The sequence below is a fragment of the Chiloscyllium punctatum genome, chromosome 48 (genome assembly GCF_047496795.1).
Source record: "Chiloscyllium punctatum isolate Juve2018m chromosome 48, sChiPun1.3, whole genome shotgun sequence".
NCBI classification, from domain to species: Eukaryota; Metazoa; Chordata; class Chondrichthyes; order Orectolobiformes; family Hemiscylliidae; genus Chiloscyllium; species Chiloscyllium punctatum.
Window position 1 is genome coordinate 41,867,056 of NC_092786.1, and position 13,144 is coordinate 41,880,199.

General features: G+C 42.7%; 1 protein-coding gene across 4 annotated transcripts in view; it reads right to left on the reverse strand.

Annotated features, from left to right (window-relative positions):
* atp8b4 (ATPase phospholipid transporting 8B4) overlaps positions 1 to 13,144 on the reverse strand; it is a 245,466-nt gene that overhangs the window by 45,856 nt on the left and 186,466 nt on the right. For all 4 annotated transcript variants that reach the window (XM_072565057.1, XM_072565058.1, XM_072565059.1 and 1 more), the window contains 2 exons: positions 1,538 to 1,702; positions 486 to 597 (listed from right to left, as the gene is read on the reverse strand). In XM_072565057.1, coding sequence (XP_072421158.1) covers positions 486 to 597; positions 1,538 to 1,702 — 277 coding nt within the window. The remainder of the gene's footprint in view (positions 1 to 485; positions 598 to 1,537; positions 1,703 to 13,144) is intronic.

Consider the following 13,144-nt stretch of genomic DNA (forward strand, 5'->3'; position numbering starts at 1 on the left):
TGGTGCGTGAAACAGTGTGAGTGGTAAATGATTAACTTTGTGCAATGGCAGAGTTAGAGTGAGTGAGATAACAAAGAGAAGGTGACAGCACTTAGCCTTGCGCAACGCCAAAGGTCATTGACCTGCTGTTTCATGGCTGGGTGTTTCTTCTCACAACACACCTAGCCATCTAGGGTGATGGCATTTGGTCTCCTTTGGCAGGAGAAAAAGGACAGGCCTACCTTCCACCAGCCTCTTCACCCAGATATTAATTGACAGCCAGTGAATGAACAATGTATGTTGAGTTCAGTTTGCAAAGTCAAATGCAAATGAGAAAATTTCAATTTAAACATTCAACTCCACTCCGCTCCATCCATTTCCGATTGCCACAGTCGCTGTTGGTAATTAGCTTAGACAGCTCAGATGGATTAAATCCAATAGGTTTATCTGTATAAACAGCCAAAATTAAAATAATCTTTCATAAAATAAATGAGGTTACTATTTACCTTGCTTATCTCCAGTAAGTACCCAAACCTTGATATTGGCCAGGGTTAGGTTGGCAATTGTGTCAGAAACCCCTTCTTGTAATTTGTCTTCTACAGCAGTGGCACCTAGCAACTGAATAGCGTTAAATACACAGTTAATTACCTGCTATGCATTAATATTTCTCTATTAAGCTTTTATAGTCAATATGTCTAAACAAAATATTGATCCATATTTTGCAGAATTTATATTTGCTAGTCTTCTTATTGTTGTGTTCACTGCCGCAAAGCAGGTAGTACTCACTGCTCCATTACCGCTACAACAGGAAGGGTAAGGAGGCAAGTCCCAAGACCAGCCCAGCCAGACCAAAGAGCGAGCTCCACGCAGTTGGCTAGGATCTGATTCATCGGCATTGTCCAGCTGACTGCGCCAGCCTGCTCCCAATGAGCTTGTGTTACTGGGGCTACACGCACTTACACTCATGTAGTAGCCTGAAGCTATGAACACTCATGGTACAGGGTCCAATTATTTTCCATTACATGGCTGGTCAGGAATCTCTCCAACTCTTACCACCCACCAATGATGTATGTTGTAAGGATTTCTTACACAGCCTGTTTGGCTGCATTATGAACTCACGTTTCATGCCCATCTAGTCTTGGACTGGGATTTGAACATGAGACAGAGACACTGTACCTTAACACCTCCAGAAAAGCTAGATATGCATCAGATACTTCACAATTTTGTTTTGCTGATTTCCACTTAATGATTAAGTCAAAATTATCTGTATACTATTGGTATTCTGAATGCTGTATTGCTTTCTTAAGAAATTTATCATAAAATCTGATGATTCCCTATTTTTAAAATGTATGCAAAAGTCTCCCTTTGGTTGCATTAAACAGAATAATTATGTATGAAAATTTGCTCATTGTCAAACCAACAAAAGGGCCAGGTTGTAATATGAATATAATCACTTATAAAATTTAAGCTAAGCATTATACGTAAGTCACAACCTTCATGTATACATCAAGTACTGCAATTCACTGATGTGACAACGCAATACTCCACACGGTCATACCATCAGGTCCTGTTCAATCTCTTCATACAAGGCAGAAAGCTGTTCATCTCGGTTCTCAAGAGCAGTGCTGGCATTATGGTGTCTTATCTGCCACTTATTAAAGTAAGCTTCATCCAGATCTTTGTAGGCGAGCACTAATGTCCGTAGACCTTCTCCTGCAAATTCCTGTAAAGTATCACATTGAGGATTAAAGCAGCATTTTCTTAAAGAGTAAATTCTAGAAAATTATAATATATTGTACTTTTAGGGGCAGCTGATAATGACTTTTTGATTGCTCCAATGTTGGACAAGATAAGTGGGCAGAACTCCTCAGCTCTTTGTATCAATCTTGATTTTTGTGCTCAGTCTCTGGGAGGAAGGGGGGCTTGAACCAATAACCTTTTGGCTCAGAAGTGAGTGTGCAATCAACTGAGCCAAGGCTGGCAACTTACTTATAGTTTAGAATGTTTCACTGTGTAACTTGAATGGTTTATCAGTTGTGTTAGCAATGGAGATAAATAATTTCATACTACCTCTGATGCTAATGCCCTGGAACAGTTCCTATATTTTAATTTTCTCTTGGTGGTTTACACCTATTGCTATGGTCAGCTGCAATGTGAGCCAGGGACCCATCTGCAATCCAGGGACTACTGCATCAGCAGTAGTATGAAGTGATTAATCTTCTGAGCCAAAAGGTTATTGGTTCAAGCCCCCCTCCCTCCAGAGACTGAGCACAAAAATCAAAGTGCTGAGCAGTTCTGCTCACTTATCTTGTCCAACGCTTCTTCCTTAACCAATGAAGCAAGACCAAATTATCTGGTCATTATCACATTGACGTACTGTATATGAGAGTTTGTTGTGGGCAAACCCGTTGCTATGTTACTGAAAACAACAAATGCTGGTGATCACAGCAGCCATGGACAGAGGGAATTAGACTTCCAAAGCACTGGTAAAACACTTTGTGACATTCTGTTATCATGAAAGGTTCTATGTAAATGCTAGTCTTTCATAATCTAATAAATTATGTATGGTGGCATAATGAAGATGTTTTAGAAAATAAGGATCCTCTCAGGTTGGTATGAGACTATGAGAAACCACATTCCACTGAAACTTCCCTTTTCATTCCTGAACATCAACAAGGCAGCACAGAGATCTTGGATCTCTTGAGACTTCAATTCGCTTTATCTAAAATGTGAAAAATATTACATACTGATGGGTGATTACTAAATTGTGGCCATTAGTGCACCATTTAAACAACCTTGTACACATTTGTGCATCTGTGGGCAGCAGTATTTCTGTCATGAGTCACATCAGAGACTGAATTACACAGAATGGCTGCTCCCTGTACGTTTCAGGAAATGTGAGCAGCTTTTATCGTGTAAATGTTGGCCAAAAGAGGTGACGCAGAAATCACAAAGACATTTGTTTTTGCATCATCTGTGGATTAAAGGCTTTCCTAATTGGTTCCTAAAATCTACTGTTGTATGAATTTCAATTACCCTAGAGATCAAAATTTTCAGACCACAATGGAAATGATTTTACATTCATGATTCAATCAAAGCAAAAAGAATATTAAGCTATTTCTGTTTGGACATCATTTTTCCAGTGCTTATGACTCATGTTTCAAATACATTTATGCTCATTAGTAGTAAATACAACTGCTCTAATAATGTAGTAAGATACATCTGGTATTTAATACAAAAATTAAATGTTACCATGGAATAGAATCCCTACAGTGTGGAAGCAGGCCATTCAGCCCATTGAGACTCTACTGACCATTCAAAGAGCAACCCAACCAGATCCACCCTGCTAACCTACACCTGTAACCCTGCATTTCCTATAGCTAACCCACCTAGCCTGCACATCCCTGGAAACTATGGCCAATCTACCTAATCTGCACAGCTTTGGACTGTGGAAGGAAACCGGAGCATCCAAAGAAAACCCACACAGACACGGGGAGAATGTGCAAACTCCTCTCAGACAGGCGCCTGAGGATGGGATCAAACCCGGATACCTGGCGCTGTGAGGCAGCAGTGTTAACCACTGAGCCATTGTACCGACCTAATATACCATAATCAAATTTGTTCATGAAAGCAAAGGCTTACCAATTGTACAGTGAGTCATTGAAGTAAGTGCTATGTTACTTGGGTTTCTTAAAGAAGTTAAGTAGCTGAGAAGCAACAGTAATTTCAACTCACTCCATTTGTATTAACATTCAAAACATGGTGGCTAATAAAGTCTGATACAAGCATACTTAACAGGAGATGCTTGCTAACCACACACATACATTCAAATAACAAGTACATTCTGCAGTAGTTATTTATAAGTCACTTACCGAGCTTAACTTTATACATTACTAACTTCCGAAGGGCCACAAATTTGAAAGAGAGGTGCAATTCTAGGTAAGAGATTTTGGAATTCTGTGTCCTTCTTAAACTTTTATTGCTCTTTCCTCAACTGAATTGCAAGATAGCTGAGTATCACAAAAAGGGTCTTCAGACTAAACTTGCTTTAAATGAAACTCAAATTAAATTTCCAAACTTACACAAAGTTTGGAATACAGAGAAGCACCAAGGAGAAGGCATTCATAAACCTCATGTCAATATTCAAGGAGGAGAAATCATGTTGAGGTGTAAATTGGCAGGTTTTAAATTTAATACTTACCCATTAACACTGAATCAGCAAACAGTTCGTAAATCGCTATTTAAGGGCCTACAAAGTGACAGAATTACACTACATTGCAGGGAGTCGATAATGTAACATACTGTCAAATTTCAAGAGCTTGTTAGATCGATATGGAACTTTTTTTTAGTTCTCATGGGTTCAGTGGGTGCTGCAACATTTATTGCTCATCCCTGGTTGTCCTAAACAAGATGTCGGTGAGCTCCTCGAGGGAGTATCATCACAAGACTACAACTAGAGACCATGGTAATGTTCTGGGGACCTGGGTTCGAACCCCACCATGCTGCATAATGGTGGTGGTGAATTAATGATTTAGAGGCATAGAGTTATAGAGATGTACAGCATGGAAACAGACCCTCCGGTCCAACCCGTCCATGCCGACCAGATATCCCAACCCAATCTAGTCCCACCCGCCATCACCCGGCCCACATCCCTCCAAACCTTTCCTATTTATATAACCATCCAAATGCCTCTTAAATGTTGCAATTGTACCAGCCTCCACCACATCCTCTGGCAGCTCATTCCATACACGTACCACCCTCTGCGTGAAAAAGTTGCCCTTTAGGTCTCTTTTATATCTTTCCCCTCTCACCCTAAATCTATGCCCTCTAGTTCTGGGCTCCCCAACCCCAGGGAAAAGACTTTGCCTATTTATCCTGTCCATGCCTCTCATAATTTTGTAAACCTCTATAAGGTCACCCCTCAGCCTCTGATGCTCCAGGGAAAACAGTCCCAGCCTGTTCAGCCTCTCCCTGTAGCTCAGATCCTCCAACCCTGGCAACATCTTTGTAAATCTTTTCTGAACCCTTTCAAGTTTCACAACATCTTTCTGATAGGAAGGAGACCAGAATTGCACGCAATATTAAAACAGTGGCCTAACCAATGTCCTGTACAACCGCAACATGACCTCCCAACTCCTGTACTCAAGCCTCTGACCAATAAAGGAAAGCATACCAAATGCCTTCTTCACTATCCTATCTACCTGCGACTCCACTTTCAAGGAGCTATGAACCTGCACTCCAAGGTCTCTTTGTTCAGCAACACTCCCTAGGACCTTACCATTAAGTTATAGGTCCTGCGAGGATTTGCTTTCCCAAAATGCAGCACCTCGCATTTATCTGAATTAAACCCCATCTGCCACTTCTCAGCTCATTGGCCCATCTCGTCCAGATCCTGTTGTAATCTGAAGTAACCCTCTTCGCTGACCACTACACCTCCAATTTTGGTGTCATCTGCAAACTTACTAAATGTACTTCTTATGCTTACATCCAAATCATTTATGTAATGACAAAAAAGTAGAGGGCCCAGCACCGATCCTTGTGGCACTCCACTGGTTACAGGCCTCCAGTCTGAAAAACAACCCTTCACCACCACCCTCTGTCTTCTACCTTTGAGCCATTTCTGTATCCAAATGGCTAGTTCTCCCTGTATTCCATGAGATCTAACCTTGCTAATCAGTCTCCCATGGGGAACCTTGTCGAATGCCTTTCTGGAGTCCATATAGATCACATCTACTGCTCTGCTCTCATCGATCCTCTTTTTTACTTCTTCAAAAAACTCAATAAAGTTTGTGAGACATGATTTCCCATGCACAAAGCCATGGTGACTATCCCGAATCAGTGATTGCCTTTACAAATACATGTACATCCTGTCCCTCAGGATTCCCTCCAACAACTTGCCCACCACTGAGGTCAAGCTCACTGGTCTATCGTTCCCTGGCTTGTCTTTACCGCCCTTCTTAAACTGTGGCACCATGTTTGCCAACTTCCAGTCTTTCGGCACCTCACCTGTGACTATCGATGATACAAATATCTCAGCAAGAGGCCCAGCAATCACTTCTCTCGCTTCCCACAGAGTTCTCGGGTACACATGAATCCCTCATGTCCTGGGGATTTATCCACCTTTAACCGTTTCAAGACATCCAGCACTTCCTCCTCTGTAATCTGGACATTTTGCAAGATGTCACCATCTATTTCCCTGCAGTCTATATCTTCCATATCCTTTTTCACAGTAAATACTGATGCAAAACATTCATTTAGTATCTCCCCCATTTTCTGTGGCTCCACACAAAGACCACCTTGCTGATCTTTGAGGGGCCCTATTCTCTCCCTAGTTACCCTTTTGTCTTTAATATATTTGTAAAAACCCTTTGGATTCTCCTTAATTCTATTTGCCAAAGCTATCTCATGTCCCCTTTTTGCCCTCCTGATTTCCCTCTTAAGGATACTCCTACTTTCTTTATACTCTTCTAAGGATTCACTCGATCTATCCTGTCTATACCTGACGTATGCTTCCTTCTTTTTCTTAACCAAACCCTCAATTTCTTTAGTCATCCAGCATTCCTTATTCCTACCAGCCTTCCCTTTCACCTTGACAGGAATATACTTTCTCTGGATTCTTGTTATCTCATTTCTGAAGACCTCCCATTTTCCAGCTGTCCCTTTACCTGCAAATCTGCCTCCAATCAGCTTTCGAAAGTTCTTGCCTAATACTGTCAAAATTGGCCTTTCTCCAATTTAGAACTTCAACTTTTAGATCTGATCTATCCTTTTCCATCACTATTTTAAAACTAATAGAATTATGGTCACTGGCCCCAAAATGCTCCCCCACTGACACCTCAGTCACCTGCCCTGCCTTATTTCCCAAGAGAAGGTCAAGTTTTGCACCTTCTCTAGTAGGTACATCCACATACTGAATCAGAAAATTGTCTTGTACGCAGTTAAGAAATTCCTCTCCATCTAAACCTTTAACACTATGGCAGTCCCAGGCGATGTTTGGAAAGTTAAAATCCCCTACCATAACTTCCCTATTATTCTTACAGATAGCGGAGATCTCCTTGCAAGTTTGTTTCTCAATTTCCCTCTGACTACTGGGGGGTCTATAATACAATCCCAATAAGGTGATCATCCCTTCTTATTTCTCAGTTCCACCCAAATAACTTTCCTAGATGTATTTCCGGGAATATCCTCCCTCAGCACAGCTGTAATGGTATCCCTGATCAAAAATGCCACTCCTCCTCCTCCTTTGCCTCCCTTTCTATCCTTCCTTGTAGCATTTGTATTCTGGAACATTAAGCTGCCAGTCCTGCCCATCCCTGAGCCATGTCTCTGTAATTGCTATGATATCCCAATCCCATGTTCCGAACCATACCATGAATTCATCTGCCTTCCCTGTTAGGCCCCTTGCACTGAAATAAATGTAGTTTAATTTTTTAGTCCTACCTTGTCCCTCCCTGCCCTGACTGTTTGATTCACTTCTGTTCTCAGCTGTACCCGTCTCAGATCGATCTCTTTCCTCACTAACTCCCTGGGTTACTCCTCAGCCCATTGGCCCATCTGATCAAGATTGCATTGTAATCTGAGGTAACCTTCTTCGCTGTCCACTACATCTCCAATGACACCAAAACTGGAGGTGTAGTGGACAGTGAAGAAGGTTACCTCAGATTACAACGGGATCTTCATCAGATGGGCCAATGGGCTGAGGAGTGGCAGTTGGAATTTAATTTAGATAAATGCGAAGGGCTGTATTTTGCGAAAGCAAGTCTTAGCAGGACTTATACACTTAATGGTGAGGTCCTCGGGAGTGTTGCTGAACAAAGAGACCTTGAGTGCAGGTTCATAGCTCCAAATCAAAATCAGCCATTATCAAATAAGGCTCTGGGGTTTCAGAATATTAAAAGTTCCCAGTAGCGACAAAAAGTGTTAAATTTAGCTACCAGTTTTCAAGTAGTTCCCTCTATTTATCTGCCAGGGTACAGGTTAGATGTAATTACCAAGGAAGTGGCTTGTAACTGAGGAGATGTGATGTTTGCCGTGCAGACGTGACGAGGTAAAGCACCGTCAATCTTTCCTGACAGTTATTGACTTGTCTCTTCAGCATTGAAGCTAACACCTACCGCCTGTCATTATCTGCCTACATTGCTAGCTATGGATTGGCAGGAAGTGAATCAATGTGACCAGCAAAGGTTGGTGCTGAAAAAGATGCTGGGAAAAAGTATTTTTTGGTCAGGGAAAGTTTGTTAATGATCTATAACATAACAAATATCCACTAAAAATGGTCAAATATTGGCAACATTTGAGTATGTCAAGTACTCAGTTGAGTTGAATCTGGGAGGCTGGAGTTGATATGTGCCATTACTAACATCTCAACGCACTTCATAGTTATGCATGTCAGAGCCACTGGGCATTAGTCTGTCAGGCATGTTTCTGGTTTTTCTTTGACAGCAGGATGATAGTGGTCTTCTTGAAGCAGGTGGGAATCTCACATCGTAGTAAAGAGAGGTTCAAGATGTTTGTGAATACTCCTGGTCTGTACAGGATCTGAATGCACGGCCAGGGATTCCATCCGGGCCAGTCGCTTTCCGTGGGTTCAGTCCCAAGAAGGCTGATCTCACATCTGCGATGGTGACTCTGGATACATGTGCACCCGAGACTGTCAGGGGAAGAGACATCATTTCACTAACCTTCTGTTCAAAATGAGCGTAGAATGCACTGAGCTCATGGGGGGAGGGGTGCATTGTTGTCAACGATTCTTCTCGACTTTACTTTGTGGCCCGTTACATCACGCTAGTCTTGCCACTGTTGACGTGTGTTCTGTAGTTAGTCTGGAACTCTAATTTAACCTGATATTATCTCTGGCATCTCTATTGCCACACAAAGATCACACCTAGAATTCTTGTATAGGTCAGGGAGTAAATTTCCCAGTTCATCTGTGGTTTCCAGTTGGGGAACGCTCAGATTAATTTCTTTGGCACACTGTGCTCTACATGCTTACTGATGAAGTCGGTGACGGTGGTGGCATATTCGTTTAGGGTGGCCACTGAGTTCTTGAACATGGACCAATCCACCAACTTCAAACTCACATAGCAGCTCATCTATTACCTGAGCCCAGCACTGTGCAACTTTCTGTATGACTTCCTCACACCCTAGGTTCTGCTTGTAAACTGGGAGAAGGACACAGCCTTATGGTGTTATTTACCGGGAGATGGAATGGTAAGCATCTTTGATGGTTGTGTATTGATGGCTGGTATTGACATTTGATGGTTGCAAATCCAATTTATTAATGTCATTCAGTGAAGGAAATCTGCCATCCTTACCTGGTTTAGCCTACATGTGAATCTAACCCAGTGGTTGATGCTTCAAATGCTCTCTGAAATGACCTAACAAACTACCCTTGGTGGGCGGCACGGTGGCTCAGTGGTTAGCACTGCAGCCTCACAGCACCAGGGACCTGAGTTCGATTCCCGCCTCAGGCGACTGTCTGTGTGGAGTTTGCACATTCACCCAATGTCTGCGTGGGTTTCCTTCGGGTGCTCCGGTTTGCTCACATAATCCAGAGATATGCAGGTCAGATGAATAAGCCATGCTCAATTGCCCAGTGTTAGGGACATTAGTCAGGGGTAAATGTGGGTATGGGAAAGGGTCTTGGTGGGTTACTCTTCAGAGGGTCTGTGTGGACTTGTTGGGCCGAAGGGCCTGTTTCCATACTGTCAGGTATTTAATCTAAACCATTCAGTTCAAAGGCACTTAGGAATGGACAATAAATATTGACCACGCCAGCAACCTCCACAACACATGAAAAGATAAATTTAAAATAATTGGAGGTAACCCAAAACTTTACTGCCTGTGTATTAACTTCCAGCAAATCCAGTCTCCCCAGTACCTCTGGTCTCACTGACCTTCATCGGCTCTTGGTCAAGCAACATTTCAATTTAAAAATTCCCGTCTTTGTTTTTAAACCTGATTGTGGTCTTTGTCCTCCCTATCTGCAATCTCCAGCAGGTACATAATTGCCCAATGTGGTTGACTCTCAGCTCCCCTCTGAGGGATGGGCAGTAAATGTTGGTTTAATGAGTGCCACCCACATCCTGTGAATGAATCAGCAAGAAAAGATATTGGTGCACCTGCAATTCTGGCCACTCCAGCATTCCCAGTGATATTTGCTGCATTGTTGGTGGTTGAGCTCTCTGTAACCATGGTAACTAGGCACACGCATGACCCTCCTATATGCCATTGTCTGTGTACTTTGTTTCCCTCCTTAAGATCCTTCTTAAACTTACCTCTTGGATCTAGCTTTTGATTATCTAATGTAAAATCTCCTTGTAGTTGTGGATGTCATACTTTTGTAACATTTCTGGGAAGTACATTGGGGTGATTTATTGTGCAAAAGGTGCTACCTAACGGCAAGCTGTTGTAGAGAAACATCCTAATTCATTTGCCTTCACTCGCTCACATTCACCCCAAATCCCAAACCCTGCACAGCATCAGCACAGCCTACTACCTGCTCAGGATATCTAAATACACTTATTCCAACTACCATGCCACCAACTTTCATCCCACTCAATCCTTCCCTTTACTCATTCCAGAGGAAGGCAGCCCAAAGTTGGGCAGAAGGAGTCAAGATGGCTGCCTGACATTCAGCTCCTCATCCCTTACGAAGTGGATGATTGTCCCAAGCCTCTGGACTGATAGCAGTGACTGCCCTTGGTTCCAGGACCCTGAAGGCCATCTCCCTTGACTTGATTGAGGACGGCCAACAATCACGACAAGCTTCCTAGCTTTGTGTCTGGGCTAAACAGCGGGGCAAGGCATAGAAAACGGTGAGCCTGGCTTGGAGGGTAAAGTTCAAGGCTGTGAGCATCCAGGGGGGTTCAAGTAGAGTGAGCAGTAAGAGACCAAGTGAGCAGCCCTGAGATGAAGCCTGGATACCTGTCCCTGGGTGCAGAGTGTTCTTGCTACACTATTTCAATATTAGTTGCTGGGATCTCCCAAAGTATGTTTTAAAGTTCAGAAGCTTCCTTTGAATGGATTGAAGAGGTGCCATGAGGTCCTGAGAGAACTGGCAGGATTCAGATGGCAGTGGAAAAAGGATGTGAGGGACAACATTTTTACACAGTGTGGTTTGTACATGGAATGACTCTAAGAGGAATGGTAGATGAAGGTACAGTGACAACACTTAAATGACATTTGGATCGGTACATGAATAGAAAAGGTTTAGAGGGATATGGACCAAGTGCAGGCAAACAGGACTAGTTTAGCTGGGGAAACTTGGTCGGTAGGACAAGTTAGACCGAAAGGACTATTTCAATGCTGTATGACTTTATGAAGTGTGTCCTGAGATATTGTTGCCAGGTGTCAAAGATGGCCACCCACAGAAGCAAGCAGTTAACCTGCTCAAATTTTCTTATTGAAGATTCTCAGTGAATAGCTTCCTAATGGTGGCTGGTACAATGGTGCACTAATACAGTGAGATGCACAGTTAATGACCCCAAGCACAAACAATTACCCTCCTTAATAGGCACCTTGCCATTGTCTAGCGGGAATCTCAGCCCAGCACCTGCAAGTTCATTGGAAACTTGTGACTTGTTGCTCATGTCCAGCTAGGCCTCACTTGACTTGTCACACAATTCTCCCATATTTCTCGTCACAGAGTACGTCATCCAGGGCCCTTTAAGATTCAGATCAGGCTGGAGAGGAACTTGCTGGTAATGTCATTAGATCATACGATGTAGGCGCAGAAGTAAGCCAAACAGACTATCGGGTCTTTTCCGCTATTCAAAGAGATCATGGTGGATCTGATAATCCCCAAGTCCACTTTCCTGCCTTTTCCCCATTCCCCTTGATTCCCTTACTGACTGAAAACCTGCTTAAATCAACCTTGAATATTAATGATCCAGCATTGATAGCCCTCTGCAACAGTCTTGTGGTGTTCCCAGGAGTCTGCTGCCCTTGTTCTTCTAGGTGCTGGAGGTCGTGTGTTTGGAAGATGCTGTTGATAAATCTGTGTGTGTTTCGGCAGTTCATCGTATAGATGGTACACCTTCTGCCATTTTACTCCAGTGATGAAGGGTATGAATATTTAAGGTTCCAATCAAGTAGTTGCTTTGTTCTGGATAGTGGGAAGTTTTGAGAGGGTTGTAAGAGCTACATCAATTCCAGGCAGATGGATAGTATTCCATCACACTCCAGACTTGTGCCTTGCAAATGATGGACAGGCTTTGGGGAATTAGGTGGTGAGTTATTTGCCTCAGGATTCCTAACCTACCTACCCTTGTAACTACTGCATTTCTGTGGCTAGTCCAGTTCGGTTTGTGGTCAATGGTAACCCCCATGTTGTTGACAGTGGTGGATTCAGTGATTATAACACCAGCGATTGAGGAGACTGTTAAATTCTCTCTTGTTGGACTTAGACACTGCCTTGCACATGTGTGGGGTGAATGTTAGTTGCCATTGTCAGCCCCACACTGGATATTGTTCAGGTCTTGCTGCATTGCAACACAAACTGCTTCAGTATCTGAGGAGATGCAAATAGTGCTGAATGTTCATCAAATCAATGCAATCATCAGTAAATATGTCCCATTCTGATCTTATAATGGAGGGAAGGTCATTGATGAAACAGTTAAAGGTAGTTGGGCCAAATGATTACTCTGAGGAGCTCCCATAGAGATGTCCTGGAGCTGAGATAATTGACTCCAACAACCACAGTTATGTTCCTTTGTGCAAGATATGACACCAACCAATGAAGATTTTTCTTTCTCCATGATTCCCACGGACTCAAGATTTGCCAAAACTGCTTGAAGCTTGTAGTTATAATTGTACCCCCATTTACAAAGCACAAGTCAGGAGTATGATGCAGTACTCTCCATTGTCCTGGATAAGTGCAGCTCCAATGAAATTTTAATAACACAACATCATACAGAACGAAGCAACTTAATTATTTGGCACCCTTCCACCACTTTCAATAATGACTACCTCCAACCCCAGCACACTATGGCTGCATTGTGCACTATCTACAACTTGCTGAGACTTCTTTCATAGCACCTTCCATATCCACGATCTCCACTATTTGGAAGAACAAGGCAACAGGTAAATGAGAAAACTACCAAGTTTAACTTCCAGTCAAGCAACATCCTAAACTGGAAAGATATCATCGTTCCTTTATCATTTC